At 29.4% G+C, this 23,283-nt stretch overlaps 2 protein-coding genes and 1 long non-coding RNA gene across 3 annotated transcripts; 1 reads left to right on the top strand and 2 right to left on the bottom strand.

Annotated features, from left to right (window-relative positions):
* Window positions 1-964: 964 nt before the first annotated feature.
* LOC119689162 (dnaJ homolog shv) lies at window positions 965-4,002 on the bottom strand. Its single transcript, XM_038103928.1, has 3 exons — window positions 3,011-4,002; window positions 2,742-2,952; window positions 965-1,261 (listed from the first exon to the last, which is right to left on the bottom strand). The coding sequence occupies exons 1-3, from the start codon at window positions 3,812-3,814 to the stop codon at window positions 1,206-1,208; spliced, it is 1,071 nt and encodes a 356-aa protein (XP_037959856.1). The 5' UTR covers window positions 3,815-4,002; the 3' UTR covers window positions 965-1,205.
* Window positions 4,003-7,151: 3,149 nt separating this feature from the next.
* On the top strand, window positions 7,152-18,295 carry LOC119689462. The gene is made up of 9 exons (XM_038104295.1): window positions 7,152-7,178; window positions 9,627-9,764; window positions 9,836-10,015; window positions 11,385-11,578; window positions 14,460-14,545; window positions 14,616-14,807; window positions 16,425-16,587; window positions 17,397-17,675; window positions 17,730-18,295. Exons 1-9 carry the CDS (start codon window positions 7,152-7,154, stop codon window positions 18,013-18,015), a joined length of 1,545 nt encoding a protein of 514 aa, XP_037960223.1. The 3' UTR covers window positions 18,016-18,295.
* LOC119689464 lies at window positions 12,818-13,949 on the bottom strand. The gene is made up of 3 exons (XR_005253434.1): window positions 13,439-13,949; window positions 13,220-13,359; window positions 12,818-13,166 (listed from the first exon to the last, which is right to left on the bottom strand). It is a non-coding gene; the product is annotated as an uncharacterized LOC119689464 (long non-coding RNA).
* Window positions 18,296-23,283: the final 4,988 nt, after the last annotated feature.

Genomic DNA, 23,283 nt, shown 5'->3' with positions numbered 1-23,283 from the left:
TCCAAGGTTCATACTGGACTGTAGTGCCAAATAAGAAGAGAAAAAGTTATTCAGATGATTTTATAAGAGTATACTTTGATGCCCAGCATATCCTCCTATTCATATTAATACAAAATCGGGAATCTGTTTCCAATCGAATAAGGTACAATCGAATAAGGTCTAGGCTAGAAACACACTTTAGATACCATAATTTCTATAAAGTGTTTGAACATATCTTAGTACTAAAACTCCAAGCATTCTTTTGCAAAAATCTTTATTATTACAAAATCTACTTCGAAATTTAATTATGGTATCACTAAGCATCTAAGGATCTATGTATGGCTTATGACCAGCCAGATTAGTTTAAACTAATCAAACAAAAAATTCTTGTCTATGAAAATTTTGAATAAAAACACACATAGATACATTCTATATCTCACCAAAGTTACTTTTAAACTTAATTTTTGAAAAAGGGGATATATACAATATTCAAATATAAGGACTCATACAATGATATCAGGGTACTTGCTGAGACAAAAAGACATACCAGCTTTGAAATGAAACTCCGTATTAAGTATCACGCTTTTTTATTAAAATTTGTATAGCACAGTAAATTTATTTAAACTAATTATTTGTATAAATGTACTTTAAACTATTTCTATATTTACTATAATTATTTTTCTTATTTGGTTTCCCAAATATATTAAATTTGTTGTCGTGGTAATGTCTCGAGAACGCAAGAAAAATTGTAACATCAAACACAAAAATTTGAGAATAATCTGATGATGTATCCTCTTCGGTTACCACTGAGCTTGGTGCGAACATTGTAATGACATATGACAATGAAACTATAGTTTTTAATAAAATTAAATTACTAAATGAATCTCAATGTATGAAGCACAAAGTTGTCTTTTGTTATGATTTGGTTTAAAATAATTTTACGATAGTCAAAAAACACTAATGTTCATTTTAAGGAACAAAATCGTTTAGAATATTTTGCTTTTTATTTTATAGCGTTAACTTTATTAGCTACAGATTGCACTCTTCTCATCTTTAAAATGTACTAGTTTTTTTTGTTAATGTGTAAATGCAATACACTTCAAATTCAAACGAAAAATATAAGTCTTTGAACATCTTCTAAATACTATTCCCCTAGATGACTATCATAAACTTTTTATACAATTTATATTCTGGAGTATAAGTTTTTAGCTGTATCCATCATGCCACTATAGTCCGTTGTATACACGATTTATAGGTGTTTGATCCAGTATTTTACGCAGTGCTGTAAATTAAAAAAATTATTTTAATAATCTGATAAAATTTACGTTAAAAACAATTTAATTATGAAAATAACAAAATATAATACAGTAGATATAAATATAATATATAAATAGGTTAGGTTAGGTTAGGTTATATTGGCGATCCCAAAGGGGCTACTTAGGCCTACAGAGGCTCAGTGTGTTACGGTATAAATAAGAACTAAGGGGTTAGAACCTTTGATAAAGCTTAATTATACAGCTATTCAAGGAGAATTCTTGCAGTTCAGAAAGATTCTCAAAAAAGAAAGTCCTTAACGTGGTAAGGCAGCGACGCGCGTATGCTGGACAGGAAAAGAAAGCAGATGGGAGACACTTTCATCGTCCTCTCCACAACTGCGACAGATATGATTGAATAGAAGATTAAATTTTCTAGCATGGTTTCCCAAAATACAAAGACCTGTAAGTAAACCTACTACAAGACTAATATCTCTACAGGGCAGTTGAAATAATCAGATAAAAGTATATACAATCATATTTGCAAACATACTTGAGAGTTTAAACTTAAACTTTTCAACTAATTCCAGCGATCTGATACCATGGTTCCAAGATCGATCAGATTTACTTCCAAGAGCCACTCGTCGTGTTCGACGAACAAGTGCCATTCAACATTCACAAATGGGACTATACCAGCAGATCTTTGCGGGTTACCAAAACAATGATCAAAAAAAATGCTACGACTAGAAACTACTAAACGGGCTGGCTAGCGGAGGCTTTTGGAAGCGTAATGTAATGATCAACTAAGTAAGTAAATCACCTAAACAGTTCTTCCATAATATTAATTACAATTTATTACTTCCTTCGATTTAAACCTCTTCTTACTCATCCTAACTCATTCCATTTGTTATTTTTTCAACTATATTTCTAATTTGTTAATGCTTACTAAACAGATCATTCGGAAATGGAAAATCTTCGTTAAACCTGTAATTACAGTAGAAACAACAGCAAAATAATCATTTCTTTATCATAAATGTACGTATTAAATGTGACATATATTAATAATGAAAAATGGGCGTTGCGATATAACGTACGACTGCAGAAAGGTGTATAAAATTAACAAACTAGGTTTTCTCATAAAAAACGTTATTGCGCTATAAAGGTATAAATTAACGTTTTGTTATTAAAATACATTAATACTACTAAACTTTATTCTACCCATCCCTAAACCATTCTTACTCCTAAATAATCCCATCTTCTCTCACACACCTATTACTAATCCACATTCTAACTCATGTATATGTCTTCGTAATTCCTTCCATGTTATCTGCTTTACTGACTCTTCCGGACTACAACTTCTAAACTTTGCTTACAAAAAATAGATTAATTTTAAATTACAGCAGACTAGTGTAATATACATATTAATTGCATCAGATTTTAGAGTAATAGAGATCTGATTATATAATCTTACTAGAAATTACTTTGATACTTATATTAAGAAGAGCTTACCTTCTCTTTCAGCTTCATCGAAGTCTTTTTTAGGAAAATCTATGTCAAAGGTAATATACAAATTGCCATGTAAGTTATTATTTTCATAATTTGGCATTCCCTCTCCCTTCTTACGTATACGCGCACCATACCAAGTGACTTTTTCCCGACTAACTGTTACTTTATGGCCATCCAAATGTATGATATCCATTGAAAATCCAGAAAGAGCTTCCTGAAATTTATAAATTTTGTACAAAATACCAATTTAATAATTACAAATTAAGACATACTTGCAGACTAATCGTGACGTTAGTGTATAAATCATCACCTTTACGCTCAAATCTATCGTGAGGAACTTGCAATACTTTTATAATTAAATCACCTGGTTCACCGTCCATATGCGGTTCACCTTCAGCTACAAAACGATTTTCTTGTCCATCTACCATACCAGGTTCAACTTCAATTTCCAATGTGCGTTCCTCATTAACAAGTTTCACATTGGGACATTCATCACATACAGTTTGTTGTATCATTTGGAAACGGCCTGGACCCAGATTACGTGTAACCATTTCTTGTCGACAATTACACTTACGTGTTCCACTCGCTGGTTTCAGCACTGGTTTATTTCTAACAATTTCAACAAAGTTTCCAGAATAAAGTTCCTCTAATGTTACATACATATTCATTACTATATTAGCGCCACGTGGAGTGTCGTGATGGTGTGAGTCTCCATTACCAAAATGGAATCCAAAATCTCCGAAAAAACTAGCAAATGGATCGCTCCCATGATCCATCATGCCATCTTTTTTCAGACACTCCTCACCGCAACGATCGTATGTTTTTCGTTTATCTGCATCAGAGAGCACTTCATATGCAGCACCGAGATCCTGAAATTTAACGGAGGCATCCGGATCATCCTTATTTTTGTCCGGATGTAATTCTTTTGCTAGCTTACGATATGCTTTTTTCACTTCATTTGTTGTGGCAGTTTTTCTCACATTTAAAATTTTATAAAAATCTCGCCCGGCTTCAACAAACATATACATAAACCCGAGAGTAATTTGGAGAACCAATAAATAAACTAGCCACTTCATGCTTGTGAGTGTATTTAAAACTAATTTCTTAAATTAAAATTCTTACTAAATTTCGTAAACTATTTTATATTACGATTTTTCAACTACGAAACTACTACAATTCCCATTTCGTTCAAAGGCAATTTTATTATATCTAAATAATTCTTTTTCCATACGCGTGGTTAATGGTGATTGGTTTTTGGTGCGATACCACGCAATTATAGACGTAGCACCTTTCACAAATGTGTGCTTTACTAGATGTACATAGTTTATATTTATTTTAATAATACAAATTAGACCAATTCATGATTTTTCTTCACCATGCTAAAATCTTACTAAATTGTTTAAGGTTTTAATATTTACGAACTAAATGTGTAATTTTATATTAACATAATAAACTCTTGCTAAAATGTTAATAGATTAAATGTATACTAACTTGCTTAATATTAATTTAACATGCTAAGCTATTGCTAAATTGTTAAAAGTTAAAAATGTACACTAACTTACTTCTATGCTTTTTATTCACCATACTAAATTCTTATTGTAATGCTAAATGTTTATATGTATACTTATACTTACTAATTTGTATGCTTCCATTTTCCCTTCCAAACTTTTGTAAATATGTCATTGTTAAATGTCAACTAAATAATTTATAACGAAACGTCTGTAATTAACCATTTAGCAAATCCAATAAGTTTTTAGGTGTTTTTTACATATAATTTTTACTACGAATGGTTTAAAATATTCTGGCAAACTCTGCTTTTAATAGAAGATTTGCACTAAGGATGTTTCTATTTAGCATTTCAATACATATGTAGCAATAAAATTCTTAATTTCTATATACAAAACGTTGTTATATTGCGCAACTACTAAAATATGGGAACAAAAATAAGATTAAATTTTTACTGAAACGAGTAACGAGCAAAATTCAAATCAAACTTTTAATTATTTGCTCGTTAAAAAGCTATTTACATAGTAAATTATAATTGCATCTTAATTTGGTTCTGCCATATGTTTTTGTAGCTGCGCTGAAAATGATAAATGTTTAACATTAGAATATTTTATTTCGTTTTGCAAAATAAAATTAAATTTTCCTAAAATTTTTCATAATATTGTCACGTAATTTTGGTTTGATTTTGTATTATACTTGTGCTGTGTGAAAAGGTTATAAAACATAATAGATAATAGAATATCTACATTTTTATCTTTATACTTACATCATATTGCATAATTTTTGATTTCTCAAGAATATGATTCCATTTAATAAGAAAGGAATTTGAGAAAGTATGTCAAGGACTCAAATGTTTACCTATTTATTTAGCAGGTTTACTGAAGAGATAAAATTCGTTTATGTTAAAGTAAAAATTTTTTATTAACCTTTAAACCTTTAAAATCTCAATTTTTAGGCTTTAACCCGTTCTCGTCAGAGACCCAGATGTCTAAGAGAAAAACGGGATAAGCTTAACAACATCAAATTAACTTAACACAAATGGAAATCGAAAAAGGAATTTTGTCTCTCACAGTGTAATTTATTCTTCATATCTTGTCTATCATTTTGGCTATAATAGATAATATATATAAATATAAATAAGAGCAAACAATGCAAGAGAAGAGATTTAGCTGGTTAAGCGGCTGGAGTGGGAAAAGCTGTTAAAACTATGGAGCTTCCATGGTCGTAATGACCACGTTTGTGTAATGAAATCATTTGAATCATTGAGATAGACGACAAGTATTGAAAAGACTTTATATTATGACGGTATTGTTGCGTTCCACCCTATTTACGTGGTCGTTCGCGATCACTGGATTCTGATAAGTAATATAAATAATTAACTTGAAGTTAGTATAACCGTTTATTATCTCTGTATTTTATCAAACACAACACAATATTTTCTAATAAACCTTTATCTCTCAAAAACTTATTTTTTAACTAAAATGGCATTCTAAGAAATTATCAAAGTTTACTTTAATTGTATATTCACAGCAGTATATTATATTGTAGTAAGAGAAACAAATTTTGCATATATATTCCTTACCATGCTTGTAACGCGATTTCAATTAAATCAATAAATTAATTAAATTAAGATTACTTAAAACTTATTCACACATATATAGGATATATATATATATATAGGACATATATAGGACTGAGAAAACTTGTGCCTAAAGGTTTGAAATAATCAGTTAGTAGTTGAATGCATATATAGTTTAGAATATAACTTTTATGGAGTTATGTCAAGGACTCTTGGTCAGGAGACTATCTGAGGAGAATTAGTACGATTTAGGGTAACTTATTTTGTAATTTTCATTTCTTTTAATGTATATTTCACTATATATACAGGCCTAGAGAACAAGAGAAGAAAGAAATGATACGATTATATTTCCTACGTTTTGAGCCGTAATGACTTTGTTTGTAGAGTGATATCAATTAATTCAATCAATTAATAAAATTAGGTAATGACTTCAATTTCATTGACATAGATGCATATAAGGAATTTAAGCAATTCTATACTTATTCTTATAATTCTATACTTATTTATAATGTTGAAGCTAATTGGGTCAGTACACTTGAGCAGTTTTACTCTCTATTAACTGCGAGGTTTCTTCATAACCCTTCTCTACGCCTTGACTGGACTACTGTTTATCACTTCATCAGATTTCATTATGGACCTCAGATCTGCATACCTCCCCGAGAAGCGTATAACCATTCTGCGATTCGATAACCCGATGTTGGTAAGCCTGTTAGTTTTCGTAAATAATTTCTGGGCTTTATCCTTTATGTATTTTTTGATCTATACTTAGTTCTCTACTAAAAGCATTTATCTTTTAGGTTATATCTTTCAGGAAAACTAAAATAGATTCGTAAAAGAATTAAAAGGAACTCTACGAGTATATTCCTTTCAAAATTTATTGTTTCATATTCAATCGTTTCAAATGTTTAAAACTTACCGGTAAAGAAGTGGGCCAAAATTTTATGATTTATGTTAAAATAATAACAAGGTTAATTATATTATTTTTCAACATTTAATTTAAAGTAGCAATTACTTAAAAACAGTTTTCGAAAAATAACTTAATGTTTAAGTTTCTTACAATAGTATTTCCAATTAAACATTTAAAAGCCAAAAATATTTTTTACAGCATTCGACATTTATATGATCCACTGTGCGCAAGTCGGTTGTGTGGTGGTGAAAGTGTGTGAAGTTTAGTTGAAGGTAGAATTTTAAGGAGCAAGGATAATAAAAGTTTCATGTAATCGGCATTATATGTGTGTTAATATATGTCGTGTGAAAAGCCATACAGTTAATATAATTAAATATATAAATCTTAATAAAAGTTTGCTTTTTCTCTAAAAATATTATGAATGAAGCCTAAATTTATTAATTGTGAGGTAAGCTTCTGGAAAACGGACTTCAATTCGAATAAATCGATTGCAATATATTTTTAAAATTTTTATATATATAATGTAAATAAATATTAATATTGATTTTTTTTTTTTGGAAAAGTAATGTAATGTATTATTCATAGTATTTCGTGTTTGAACATTTAATATTTATTACCGACTTACATGTAAACTTACGTTATTTACATAAAAGTTCACTTGCGCACAAACTGACATTTATCCACCACATTCGCTTAACAGTTCAGTTAATAACAAAAATAATAAAAAAAATTCCACTAAATATTGCCAAACATTATTAACATTTGGAGAAGTCAATAAACTTATAAATAAATTATAAATAATATAGATTACAAACAAAATATATGAAATCGCTTTCACATATTATTCGAAATATAATTTTTCTTCTTTTCTTTCGGAGAAAATTTTTTGTTTTGCCATTGGTGAAAAATTTTCTATAGAGCTGTCATTTTTCCAATCAATTTAACATATCCTTTTAATTCGGTCATATGAAACGTCCTCTTAGTCTTTAATTTTCATGAACTTTATCGACTTTTCTGTGTCAGCATAAATTAAAAAATCTCGTGCTGTTACTTTTATGCAAACCCTTCCCTTCCTCCATGTTTACGACGGTGTTTGTTCAGATTTAGATTCAATGTTCCAATATTAATCTAAAATATGATTTAATTCCCATATGCAATTAATATGAAGTCTGCAGTTACGTGTCGATTTCGGATCTGTCTTTAAGTTTACCTCAAACGCTACTAAATGGTCGTATGTCTTTCGCAGAAAAATCGGTTATATCGCAACTGTGCCACATGAATAACGTAGAACGATCAATTCTGAGTGGTACATAACCATTTCTTTGCCGAAAGTCTTGTCCACCACGACAATACGTGCTCCTACACATCAGCTCAAACAAAATAGTTTTTAAGCACCAAAAACGTCGATTTGATGAATCATCTGCCTTACAGTACCGAGTTGGCACTCAACGTCTTCTTCCAGTTCCTAAGCATTAAGAAAATAATGCATGGCGAGCATTTTTCTACCTACAAACAAGTCGTTGAGATTTTCAAAACATTGATTTTGAAGATTTCAACTTCAGAGTGACAGAGTAACTGTTTCAAAAATTGGTTCAATCGTATGTAATAATGGAGATTACTTCGAAAAACAATAAAACCATTTTCACTGATATCCACTATGTTTTCATTGTTAGATGCAAGACTTAAAAAGCAGCCCTCGTATGCCATTTAGATTCCAAGTTGTCCATTTTCATTTGATGATTTTTATATACCATAGATTAAATTCCGAGGTTTCTTTAAAACCCCTCTTTGTGCCTTGACTAGATCACTTCATCAGACTAAGCAATAATTGACCTCAGATCTATATATCATTTTTATATCATATTTTTATATATATTACTACTATATTATATTTATATACATACAAATAAAATTCTTTATTTAAAAAGCCTTATAGTGTTCGAGTAAACTCTATATGTTTTTAAATTATTTATTATACTCTTCTTAATATTGTAAAAATGATATATCGTTTTTATATAGAATTAAAATTGTTTATCTTAAAAAAACCTTATAATGTACAGAAAAATTTTTCCGAAGAATAATTGAAATTTATATATTATATTCTTCTTAATATTTATGAAAAAAAATTTAATATTTTTATATAGAATTAAACTCTGTATGTTTTTCCGAATAAAAATCTTAATTTACTTATTAAATATAGTACTTAATATAGTGGACCCTCTATATAAGAAAAATCAAATAATGTCCAAAAAGACTTCCCCAAAGAGAAGACTAAATATATTTAATATACTCTTCTTAATATTGTAGAAGACACAACAGGATATTATTTAATATATTTATAATCTATGATAAGGGATTACGATTCAGAAATATCAGACTCTTTCTCTGACTCTCTCTCTCTAAAAAAGTTACTTTAGTTAGCTGAATTGCCTAAAATTAGTTTATTTAATATTTATAATCTATGATAAGGGATTACGATTCAGAAATATCAGACTCTTTCTCTGACTCTCTCTCTCTAAAAAAGTTACTTTAGTTAGCTGAATTGCCTAAAATTAGTTCACTCTCTCTGGAAGCTTCCTTACAAAATAAGGGATATAAAATATAAAATTATATTTTTTATTTGAAAATAAATTTAATTAAATCAAAAAAAAAAATAAAACAAATTTTTCCAATTTATCTGAGTCGGTCAACAAATGAGTCCCACACGGCTCAAACATGAACCTGTAGAAGAACGTTATAACGTAAAGACGTTGAAGAACGTTGTCAGAGCAATTGTTGGTTAACCTGAGATTTGTAAGACGGTGTAGAATACTTGGTTGACTTGGTTTACATTTTTATTTAATTAAATCAAATAGAATAGAGAGAAACACTAAACATATATTATTTATTTTTTCAGATCTCTTTAATATATTTTTTCTTGCTTATACCATGGCCGCAATATTCTGTGATTAAAAATTTTTGCTCTAAAGATAGCAGTCGCTTAGTGCGAAAAGTTATTAGATCTAAATGGATGCCGATATTAGATAAATATCAGGTAAAAACAATTAAATCAACAATTTATATATTATATTATATAAATTTATTATATTTATATTATTTTCAAAGGTGAAATTGCCTTCAGAATGTCCTTTGCATCCCTCACGAGATTTTTTTTCACCACGGCAAGATGCAAAGAAGCGTGATAGACCAACACAATGGACTTGTCGTTTATGTGGAAAGAGTTTTTTTCAAGAAAGCCTTTTAGATCTTCATTTCGAAAAGCGTCACAACTCCACGGTTAATAAGGTAAGATGAGTAAATTATAAATTTGTAAAAAATGATATGTTATTAAATGTCTGGCCTTAAAAGTTCAGTTAAAAAAATACATTTAGATGTAGTCGTTACCCTTGTTTTATTATATATATATATATATATATATATATATATATATATATAATATATATGAAAAAAGATCAGACAACGAAATCTGTCAAGAATCGAGAAAGATTAAATTTATTATAGTTCAGTTCATTTAGTTCTTAAATTATCAATGTTTGTTCTTAAATGTTCTAAATGTCTGCGGAAATACTAGTTGCTAGTATTTCTAGTTGTCATTCAATGGAAAATGGAAAAAAAGGGAAATGGAAAAATATCTCATCTAGTAAATAGGTGTATAACGCACCGTATTAAAATTTTGGAAAACTTTTGTTGTAGTGGAGTTAAAGTTGCTTTGAATATATTAATAAAGTTTAATTACTTATTTAGCTATAACAATGCAAATGCTACACGTCTTTTCATTGATGGCTGATTTTACTTAATAAGTACAAAACCCTGTGCATAACCCAAACTTGAAATCCTATGGATATGACTCTCTGTAGACATTATTAGAATATTACCGGGCAGATTCTAGTTCTAGCAACAACGGATTGAACACAATAAAGATTGCGCTGACATTATTTACCAGATGCAATGAGATCAGAAAGGCAATTTGTATACTCGCTGGCAGAGCTCACGTGCTCTCCGCTTATGCATTGAAAATATTTCCATTACTAAATGGACTTATTTTTTTGTTGATGAATTTTTAATAATTTGTTTGAAACGCATAATTTATAACTTAGCAGTTACCATTTAAATAAATTTTTTACATGCAAGCTCCTTAAGTAAAGAAGACAACATCATTGCTATTGCAAATTTGCTGATATTTGTTTTTATTGTATTTTTTGTATTTTACATTTGCATTGTTGTTTATTGTTCTCTTGTCCTTCTTAAAAATATCAGTCCTAAATTTATCTTAAATGTATGCGGTATACAGTCAAAAAACAAATTAAAGAATCTAAAAAGAAGGATGGTAAAAATAGTTTAAATAATAGTGATATAATGACACCAAAATAATTTCTGTAAGAACCCTATACAGGGGTTTATTGCTAAAATTGAAGCCGTTTTATAAAGCTGTTATTTATTTATTCTCTACCCAAATTTAACTCTCTATCGATTTCTAATGAGATTGTAGATGGAATGAGGTACTTAAGCTAAAAATAAGAGTCCAAAAGTGATTAGATCCAATTTTTTATATATAATACGTCTTATCAAAATTTGAGTAATTCTGAAATTAGTTTCATATTGATTTAAAATTGAATATATAAAAGACTAATTTAAATAAAATCAAAATTCTTAGGTGGAAGATGCTGTTTGTTTGTCAGATTTTTGCGATATAATGAGATGTGAAGTTTTTCAAACCGAAGAATCTTCGAGTTTACAAAATGGTGAACAATATATGGTAACGGATATTGAAGTATGGGGAGACTCATTAGGACAAAGCTCAGCGATTGCAAAAGCAAACTCCGCTTATTTAAGCATTTTACCCCTAAGGTAAGTAAACATTTTGACTCATTTTGTTTTTATTAATTAATTAACTTATTAAACATAAACAAATTATATTCATAATTTGTCGAGAGTAATAAAATTTTTAAGACATTATTTCAAATATTACTCGCCTAAATTAAGTTCATACTTATTACAAAATAAATCCCTTTACTTCACTCAAATGGACAGTCAGTGCTCAATAAAAAAAAGTAAAAGCACAGTAGCATATTTTTATGTGAAATATAGACAAAATGCTAGTTTTTAACGTTGATAGGTCACTAATTATTGAATAAGTAAAAATTAAAAACGATCTACTTAATATGGGAGTAAACAGCTTATAACTGATAACTGATATAAATGATTTAAAAACTTGTCTAATATAATTTTATTATTATTTTTTTTTTTTTGAATTAAGACATTAGCTGTAGGAGACTACGTCTTCCGTTTATATATCTTTGGAAAAATTTTGAGCCTAGTACTCACTTATCTATATAAACCTTTAGTTCCCGTGTCCTGTGCCCATGAATGTAATTTATATACATTTTCTTGATACTATCATTGCAGAGTCATCTGCATAGGCAATAGTTTTGGGACCCAAATCAGAAACAGTTTTAGAGTTATATTTATACGACTACACTTCATACTTTTTTTGCATATTTATACACTGCAATTTATTATTTTCATTCTACGACCCATCAATGTTTTCAGTAGGATTATTGTAAATCAAATTTCGCTTGTCGATTATTTTATCACTTTGAAGGCTAACTTATTAATATTCCAAACTTGCCTCCTAATCTCTATATTAATGTGGAGATATTTTAAATAGATATATATATTTAAGTTACTTTAGTTCTTATTTTAAGTTAAATGTATAAAATCTTTTATTATCCTATTAAGTGTCACAAAGTAAAAAAAAAATTCCAAGAAAATTTTTATATAAATACTACAAACAAGAGATATATCTGGTATACAACTACTATATATTTTTTATCAATATAAATACTTTATTCTTGCACCACAGCTGTTTTTTCCAAAATATTGTGACCTTAATAGCTAAAGTCAATACCACAGTTCTGTCGATAAATCCCGTTTGAGAACCATTTGAGATTGAGACCTAATTGGTATCATTGAGTTGGTTTGTTTAAAAGATTCTAAAAGTAACGCTACTCACTTTAGCCTCCATTCATTTTCAAAACATCACCAAAAATTTAAAACTAATTTTGGTCAAAAAAACAAAAAAAATTCTGCAGAGAAGATGCAATTTGTGGTTATATTTTATTGTCTCTTCAAAGGTCTTATAATTGAAGCAAAAGAATTTAAACGAGAACAGCTCTTATCAGTTCTTGTCTTCTTGTCGTCGCTTTGCTATCGTTTACAACACCTACATTGTTGTCAATTTTAGTGGAATCTTCCAAAATTGCAAACATGATTAGAACTATTTTTCTATTTGATTAAACTGAGCATCTATCATCCCATCAAATTTCTTAAAAGAAACTGCCAAGAGCTTTGCTGAATCATCAATTTCAAAATTAATATCCTTTGGGAAGACGAGCTCTTCAACAGAAAATCACTCATCAGGGATTTCGTCGTCATTCTAAAATTAAAAAGTTTATGAAAATTTTAATTATTATATCAGGAATTACATACCTAAGATCTTAGAGATTGACCAACAATTTATTTCTAAGATCAAATTTAATCTGCAAAATTTGTTCTTTGTGACGTATGCCACAGAATGAGCAACATAGCCCTTCATCAGTGACTCACTCAATAGAGACTCCCTCGTTCTTCTAAAATTAAAATGTTAATGAAAGTTTTAATTATTATATTAGGAATCATATATCTCAGATCTTGAACTTTAGCCTTTACCTATTATGTTACTCCCCAACTCCACATGAGCTCAAATAATAGCTTGTTGTAGTACAACAGGATTGGTGTTTGTTCATACATAGATTAGAGTACAGCCCGAATATTTTAGATTTTCTCCAAGCTAAAGATGGATCACATCCGTAGCCCCACAACCACGATAAAAGAAATTATAGAATATACCCAGTTTCATAACATGCCTTCCTATTATGCAGTGACTCATCAGCACCATCAGCTCAGTAGTGCTGAGCAGGTTTCGCTTTAATTGAAGTAGCTGATTGTACCAATCAGTTTTCTGTCCAGTTTAGACCAGATCAACCAGGTCCAGTTTTGCTTGACTATGCTCAGATATTTTTGCTTGTTTGTCAGTTTATCTGTTATAAGTGGAATTCCAATAGAAGTGAACGAGAAGTGAATGTCAGAGAGCAGAGTTCCTGCTTTGGCCAGCTTGATACTTTCATACGATTTACAACATTGTTTACGGTTATATATTAAAGTCAAATACAAAAAATAATGAAATGAATAAAATTTTAGACATATGATTTAATTTTCTTTTCATAAATTTGAAATTAAAAGGATAGCCAACTGCTATTGTTGAAGCATGTTAAAATAAATATTTAATACATTGGACAGTCATAGATTGCCGTGTCTGATTGTGATGTCTGATGGATTCTTCAATTTCGAGTACCAAAGATTCTTCCATATATGTCGCTGATATATACTACTCGTAATAAAATATTCACTAAATATTGTTATTAACAATGAAATATATTCACGGCCGACGATTCATTTTATATAGCCGGTGTGGTATTGTCGTAGTTCTAAGATTGTGAATAGGACTGTTGGTTGGTTAGTTCGCAATAGTACAGTGTAATATATCTTTTAGATTGTGGAAGACTACTGTCACTTCTGTATTTTTAATAATATAAATATAAAGTTTAAATGAAAGAAATAATTAATAAGTAAATGAGAGCACACTTATTCTAATAATACTTATTTTTTAAAAAAATTTAATTACTTATAGAACATCATCTGCGTCACAATCAGCTAAAGTACAAAGTCAATATATGTGTCAAGAGAAAAACAGCCAAAATAATATTAAGAATACGGGTAACATTAGTAATAAAAATAAAATAAGAGTAATAACTACACGGTTACCTTAATATCAAAATCCTTTCAGATAATTGCAATTTTACGAAAGGATCGGATGTCAAAATAAAAGCTGGCAATGCCACAAATATGCACAATATCCGCGCTAGCTGTAAGGCGGAAGAACTAAGTAAATTGAAGCTAAAGTGCGAACAATTGGTTCGAACCTGCATCACAGGATTACTGATTACAATGTCAAATGTGGCATTCAAAGAGATGGAAGGTAAATAATTACTATATTTTTTTGTTAATATAAATTGCTTAAATTATTATATCCTTTAGATGATAGGTAAAACAGTGACCGTCTTCTTATTATTCATATTAAAAGATATATATATTTATATTTTATTTTAAATTAAGTTTTATTAAATGACTTATGAACACTGACTCTGAGGTTCAAATTTGGTGGGGTACGAGTTCAAGCCTATGTATTGGCAAGGACAAGGATGCAATTATTTACGAATAATCAAATATGCGAAATAATTCCAAGGCCACTGGTGATGGGTATTTAGCAAAACTCGAAACAGTCAAAAATTCAATTATTTAAAAATAAATAAAAATTCTGTTGTTATAATTCACTACTGTTCGAAAACTCTTCATTTTATTTTAATAAATAAAAATAAATAAATATATATTGACTGTATATTTAAAACTTTTTGGTAAGTTAATAATTACCATATATAGTGATATACAACTTTGAGTGTAACCACGATTTTTCAATCAATTGTATTAGCGGGAATGAGCTTTTTCAAAATTAAGCTCACCTTAGGGACTTTCTTACCGTATAGCTGATTAATTATACTATTTTGTATCGCTGATGCCAAGTTTATCGACTTTTCACTTCTTCGACAGTTTATTAAGAGATTTGATAGTAATAAATAAATTGCCGTAGATTTTTTTCAAACCGATTGGCATTTAACAAATTTAAGAAGTTTCCTTTAAATAAAATCGATATTAAAGACGAGAAGTAAAATCTTGTAAATTTTATTTCGATGAAAACTCGACCTCTTCATCTCGGTCAAATGCAACATTCTATTGTTATAGTGAATACACTGAGTTAATCATGGCTAACTATAATCCCTGAAACGAACTACATACTTTTTCATAACAGGAAATGATCTATCAACAACATAAGTTGTTGTGTTTAATAGAATATTTAAAATCGTTTAGAATTATTTCATTATCGGAAAATAAGTTCCATAGCTGTACTGTAACAATTTCAAAATAAAGTAGATACTTAACTCTTCCACATCGTAATTTATAATCAATTTATATCACAGACATCAGTATTTTATTATCGGTGAATATGTGTATAATATATACACTATAAATATAACTTGTCGGGTAAATTCAGAGAGAGGGGGACTAAGTCTATTTTTTCTCCTCTCTCCCTTGATTACTGAAATGAAGTTTTCACAATGCTGTAGGAATTTTCTCCATTCATTCCTAAGAGGTGGTTTAGTGGGTTCAAGTCTCACACGGTGACTTTCGAATTCAGAGAGGGTTTCAGTACTTCAAACCCCTCGCTTGACTGAGTGCTTAACTGCATTAATAATTTTTCACGTCTTACTTTAAGTGTGTCCGAAATTTTGACTACTTAGAGAGAAATATCTATTCCTAGTAAAATAAAAAAATATAAATTTAACTTGCAATTATTGAACACGTATTGAAAGATGCTTAATTAAATATTTGAAAGTTCAAATTAATATATTTTTTTTTTACATGCGAAACACAGTATTAACCACAAGATTAAGATTAATTCAAGATCTTCAGTCTGTTTTCATTTTTAAATTTATTTTACATAAATCACATTTAATTTAATTATATTTATTTATTTAAGATGAAATGAATAAAGCAGTTTGCTGGTATCTATCTTGTGATCGTTACTGGGAGGATGGTCCATTGGAGCCGAGAGCATTTCCATGGGGTCTAATAGTAATTCTTATATTCGTGCTGTCCACAGGAATCTGTTTCTGTTATTACATTATTTGGATACTATTTGAGTGAGTAAAACTTAAAATTAAATATATAAATAAAGTGAACTTATCAGCAAATACCCACTACCCTAATCCCCATATCTATGAATTTTTGGCATTATTTCCCTTAATTGCATTAATATATTCTTAGCTTTATTTACTAATTATAATATATATGTGTATTATATACGTATACATATTATAAAGTACAGTTATTAATATAAGCATGTAAAATATTTTGAAGTTCTAATAAGAAAAGGAAAAAGATATCAATCAAGTTGTATGAACAACTTGTTTTAAAGATCCTATTTTTATATTTCAATGTGAAAAAACTTAAATTAAATTTAAATCTTATTAAATAATGTAATATACTAATAATAATAACTCCAGTTAGCGTATACCCGATAGGATTTTGGGGTTCAATGATAATTGATTTTCTCAATTCATTTTTTTTATTTAAATTTTACAATATTTTTCCAAAAAGCCCCCTTAAATAAGTCTCTGTATACACTTCTTCACTGCAATTACTATTTATATTTTGTTTTTATTGTTACCTTGATTATTTCTGATTAGATCATTAAAAAAAATTAGATCAATTAAAAAAAAATAAAAATTTTGTTATTACTATTCTACTCTCGAACAGTAGAGAGTCTCTTCAAAAAAAAAAATAAAATAAAAATAAATCGTTTATGGTTAATGTCACGATAATGTCAAGATATTCCCAATGTCAAAATAAGTAGACCCGACCCACTTCCTAAGAATATAGTTAATATTTATATATTATACTTTCAAATTTTAAGGGAACATTCTAATAAATTTAAAGTTTTCAATTTTAGTTCTGACGAGACAGCAATTAATTCAAATCACCACATTAGTCAACACAATCAGTGTCTTAAATATTCTCCGGATAGTCCAGGTGGTCAGTTATTTTCACATCAACATATGCACGACTTATATCCTGAACAATCCCAAGCAGAACATCCCTACAGTTTAAGACATTATTATGGGGATCAAATTCAAATCGATACCAGCAGCAGCACAACTCACAGGAACGGTCAGCGTACATCGACACCATTACGCCGTCAAGGTCAAAATAATCTGCCATATCAGGAAAAGTATTTAGAGTCACGTGACTCCAAAAATAAACCTTTAACAACTTTACTTAACAGCAATAGCAATTCCAATACAGCAATAGCAGCAACTAGCACAGCATCACTAGCTAATACAATCGATTACAAGGTTAATTCATTGAGTGACGCAGCCGCAAAGCCAATCAATTCTCTTCAGCATTCATTGGATATGCATCATAGCTATGTGGGCGCATCTCAGCCATCTCTACATGCCTCATCATCCGCTCACGACATCATCGAAAACGAAGTAGGTCAGAACGAGCACTATATTTATGTTACTTACCCACCCGATTTGAAGAAACGCTTTTTTGAGAAATTTGAGTGATGACTTGCCTAGGACAGATGCTGTGACATTATACTTAACATAAATGTTTCATAAATTTTATTTAAAATTTCATAATATAAAGAGTGCAATTCTTTAATAAACGAATGAACGCAAAATGATATATGAAGAATGATAAATACACACAAATAATTGGTGGAAACCCACTTTGTTACGATGTACGATCCACATAATTACAATTTACTTTTCAAGCAATTAATTGGGACCAGGAGTTTAAGCTTTTTCTGTATCCGAAGAATAAATTATTTCAAGTTTTAATATAAAATCAAATTATTTAAATATTTTTTTTTTTTTGTGACCAACTAAATATAATTCATACCCTGTAATCGCCCAATCAGCTTTGAGAAATCAGCAATCCACAATTTAGTAGTACTACATATCTAAACTATTCTATTGCACGACTCACTATTAAGAACTTTATGTTTTTTTAAGAAGTACGAGTACGTCGCTATTTTTTCTTCAAATATTGTTGGCAGTGATATATTATATTTTCATTGCCTTTGTTGAAGCAGTTTATTTGTGTGCGAGTTCGAGTAAATTGATGGTAAATTAAGGGAAATACTAAATTATGTCGGTATGGCAGCGAATGTTGGTATTTACCAGAATTTCAAGTAGGGTAAATTAGATAAAAATTAGATAAATTAGGTATTACCATTGTAAGAATTTTAAAAGATGTCTCATAGCCGACATAAGTCAGAAATTAAGCAATGTTTTTCAGAAAAACCGGTCATGTCACAACTATGTGACTTGAACAACATAAAACGGTCAATTCTGAGTGGTACACAACCATTTGTTTACTGGAAGTGTTGGAAGAATTGAGAAAACTAACCGTAGAAGGAATATCGGTCGCCACCAGAGAAATGCGAGCTTCTAGACAGCAATTTAAACAAAAGAGTTTTTGAGCATTTTAAACGTCTAGTTCATGGGTCATCCGCTTCACAATCCCATTTTGGTACTTAATACCTTGTTCTTATTCCCAAATATTAAGAGAAAATTGCGTGGCGAGTGTTTTTTCTACGCCCGATCAAGTTGTTGAGACATTCAAAACCCTGATTATGAAGATATCAACTTCAGAGTGGCGAAACGGTTGATTCAATCGAATGCAAAGATTTATTGAATATTATGGACAATACTTCGAAAACCAATAAAGCCATTTTCACTGATTTACCACTGTATTTTGATTGTTAATATTGATAATATCGTTGTTAATATCGTGTTAATATTGATTATAATGATATTAATTTAACATTGGACTTTATACAGACATAAATGATTGTTATATAATACCCATATATGTTGTACTCTGTTCTTAAAAGTTTACCAAAACCTAATCATTTAATAAATTAATCTTTTAAATAACATTAGCTACACTTAAAGAACTACTTTTAGCTTTTTTGTGAAGCCCAACACTAACATCCATTTCGCCCGAAAAATTGACGTAAGGCCTCACATAAAATAAATTTTTTTTACCTTATCCAAACATTAGTGGACCTTTTTTTTTATATTGAGTTTGATCACAATTCTTAATTTATTTTTTAATGGATGTTAGTATAAGGTTAAGACAACTACTCTGAACACTGTTAAATACCTTCAGCAGCTACCCGTAGAAATATATATCTAAATAGTTTTAAACACCGGACGCACGTTTAGACACTAGTATGTTTCTCTTAACCAAAACTAGTCATGTTTATTATATATGCTTAAATATAATATATTATATTTACAAATGTACAAATATAGTGTATTTGTTAGTTCTGTTTAATAATCATGGTTTTACAAAACAAAGATCTACTACAATATAAAGACCTCAAATATGGATAACTTTAAATCATTTCCCTGAAAGAAGATTGTTTGGACTGTGACCATACGCCTATGTGGACTAATACTCGTATACTTAAAAATATCCATCATCAAATATCCACCATCAAAATATTTAACAGTTTATATTTCAGTTTACCTGCGAGTAGGTATATTTAATAGTTCAAACCGAAAGTACCAGTATTCGTTCCAGGGGGCTTAATACTATGTAATAATTATAATTTATAACATAATTCTTATAATCAATACGTGACACTAATTTATAAAATTATTGTATTCTATATATTTTACGGCATATTGGCATGACGTTAGCCGATTGCATCCGACCTAGTTTCTTTTATTTAGAACAATTTCGTAATTTTCTGTAGAAAGAATGATCTTTCCCTGACATTGCTTTCTTAATTATCGTGAAATAGGGCAATTGGCCAGAAAGTGTCTAATGTCCTCACATGCTTTCTGGTTGCAAAACTAGTAAGTAAAATAGTATTTATTTTTACCTTACCTATCTATAAAAGACAATTAATTTCATTAGAAGTTTTTATACTGAGCTTTTTTTAGAACTTAACTTTTCAATAATACCTATAATATAAAAAGTACGAATGCTAGCTTTTACTCCAGATTTAATATTTAAATCAGGTAAATTTTATATATATCTGCCCTCCGAAAAGTAATATGTATTAATGATGTTCGGAGATATAAGAATAAATGTGAAATACACAAATACGTAACATATATTAATGTAATCTATTTAGATAATGTATCTAATTCGGAACAAAATATTTCTACTTTAATCACAATTTAAAATTTAAATTTAACTTTCCGAAATAATCACGTTACTAAAAACTTAGTCCATTAATTTCGTTTATATTAACATTTTCACAGTCACTATTTTTAACTCATAAATTTATAGTTCAGAACGCGCGAACATAATGAGAATTATATTGCAAATTTAATTGAGAATTACATTGAGAATTATATTGAGAATTCTACTGAGAATTATATTGAGAATTATATTGAGAATTACTTTGAGAATTATATTGAGAATTATATTGTTTAATGAAAATTACAAAGAATGAAGCTGAAAATAAGCATTTTATTTCACTAAAGGGATATATATTTTTTCCTTGTCATTTATTGAATTTTAATAAATAGAAATTGAAAATAATTAAAAAACCTATATGTATGCAATTGAGCTAGGGTATTCATATATATCAATGATTATAATACAATATAAGTGACAAACATGATTATTTGGATCCTCATGTTTGACTTGAGTTTCTCTAGGCATTCAATTGTATATAAGCGAATTACTTCTTCAACGGCTAGTAGATTTAGATCTTTGTGAATCGGAGAATATCGGAGAATATTATTTTGTACTCTTTGGATTTTTTCTATATATGTGTTACACGCTGAACACCACAGTTCTATACGATAGTTCCAAATTGGCTTCAATATTGATTTGTAAATTAACAATTTATTATCGAGACTGAGTTTAGAATAGCGATTTAGAAGTCAGTATAATTCCTTTAAGATTTAATTGGCATCTATTGGCTTCAATATGACTTGTCCACGTGAATCTTCTATCTAAATGAATTCCCAGATATTTTACAGAATGTGTTTGAACTGTGTCCATATTATTGGTTTTAATTGCAAGCCATGGCCATGTTTCTCTCCTTAGAGTAAAAGTGTACCTGAACGTATTTAATTTCATTCACCTTGATTTTCCATTTAGCAAAGCACTTTTCAATTAAACCAAGATGTCTGTATAAATTTTATGATGCTATAGTGCAGTCACTTTCGATGCTGACTATAGCAGTGTTGTCAGCGAACGTCGTCAACAAATTGTTAGGATATAGAAGAATGCCAGCTGTGTAGATTAAGTATAGAAGCGGCCCAGGGACACTACCCTGAGGAACTCCAGTGTTGATATCGTGCTCTTGCGAAATAAAAGATTTGTGTCTAACTCTATATTTTTCGCGAGTCACGTAGGATTTCAGAAGTTTATGAACGTTTTTCGTATCGAGTGCATTATTTTAAGTAAAAATCTGTTAAGCCACACTTTATCAAGTGCCTGCGCTGCATCAAGAAAAACTGCCGTACAATATTGCTTTGATTGTAAAGCTAGGTGTGTTTCATTAGCGATTCTAAGGATCAGTTCAATTGTTCCATGCCCTTTACGAAAACCAAATTGATGGTACGAATTAAGAATTAAATTTTCTATCGGTGAGGAAATCAGGATTTTTTTTTTTACTAGAAGTTTTTCGAAAATTTTTGAGATTTACGACAATGAACCTATTGATCAATATGATGTAACAACTGAAGGATATTTTTAAGGCTTCGGGATCATTTTTAACAACGATGTTTTTCAATGCATCGAAAAGTACCCAAGAGACAAAATGCTGTTGAAAATAGTGAGAATGAGGACGATCACTGTGTCCGACAAGAGAATATGTGATTTTAACATTCACAATTTTATACACACATATATCTACGATATATAATAACCATATATGTTTTACTTATGCGAGTCAAATATGCAAATTTATTAAAACTAACGACCCGACGATTTGGACCAACTACCACGGGATTGTTTCTACCGCGTGAAAGCTTTTAAGTATATACTGTGTCAAAGATTAAAGCCACATGACAATTCACTGATTAGGCTACATCAGTGCGGCATTCAGTATGGTCACTCTACTATTGACCAGATATTCACACTCTAATCAATCCCAAAAAAATGTATCGAACATAACATCTACGTCTACAATCCTTTGGTCGATACTATATCAATACTCATATTATGAGGATAGAGGACCTCTATCAGTCCTCATAACCTCTATTCACTGACCTCTATTCAGTGCCAGAAAGTAAAAAATTAATTCCAAGAAAATTTTTTATATAAATACTACAAACAAGAGATATATCTGGTATACAACCACTATATATTTCTTATCAATATCAATACTTTATTTTTGCACCACAGCTGTTTTTTCCAAAGTATTGTGACCTTAATAGCTAAAGTCAATAGCACAGTTCTGTTGATAAATCCCGTTTGAGAACCATTTGAGATTGAGACCTAATTGGTATCATTAAGTTGCTTTGTTTAAAAGATTCAAAAAGTAACGCTAATCACTTTAGCCTCCATTCATTTTCAAAACATCACCAAAAATTTAAAACTAATTAACATGAATATTGCAAAATCAAATCACAAGTTTGTCAAAAAAACAAAAAAAATTCTGCAGAGAAGATGCAATTTGTGGTTATATTTTATTGTCTCTTCAAAGGTCTTATAATTGAAGCAAAAGAATTTAAACGAGATCAGCTCTTATCAGTTCTTGTCTTCTTGTCGTCGCTTTGCTATCGTTTACAACACCTACATTGTTGTCAACTTTAGTGGAATCTTCTAAAATTGCAAACATGGTTAGAACTATT

The sequence above is a fragment of the Teleopsis dalmanni genome, chromosome X, assembly GCF_002237135.1.
Source record: "Teleopsis dalmanni isolate 2A chromosome X, ASM223713v2, whole genome shotgun sequence".
Taxonomy (NCBI): Eukaryota; Metazoa; Arthropoda; class Insecta; order Diptera; family Diopsidae; genus Teleopsis; species Teleopsis dalmanni.
Note: the sequence above shows the minus strand (reverse complement) of the source record. Positions and strands in the feature narration are given on the sequence as shown.

Coding starts and splice junctions, on each gene's coding strand:
- LOC119689162 (XM_038103928.1), bottom strand. CDS start 3,814: ATGAAGTGGCTAGTTTATTTATTGGTTCTCCAAATTACTCTCGGGTTT. Junction 2,953..3,010: donor ACGTCACGATTAGTCTGCAA/GTATGTCTTAAT, acceptor TATAAATTTCAG/GAAGCTCTTTCTGGATTTTC. Junction 1,262..2,741: donor CGATGAAGCTGAAAGAGAAG/GTAAGCTCTTCT, acceptor TTTAATTTACAG/CACTGCGTAAAATACTGGAT.
- LOC119689462 (XM_038104295.1), top strand. CDS start 7,152: ATGAAGCCTAAATTTATTAATTGTGAG. Junction 7,179..9,626: donor CTAAATTTATTAATTGTGAG/GTAAGCTTCTGG, acceptor TTATTTTTTCAG/ATCTCTTTAATATATTTTTT. Junction 14,808..16,424: donor GGCATTCAAAGAGATGGAAG/GTAAATAATTAC, acceptor TATTTATTTAAG/ATGAAATGAATAAAGCAGTT.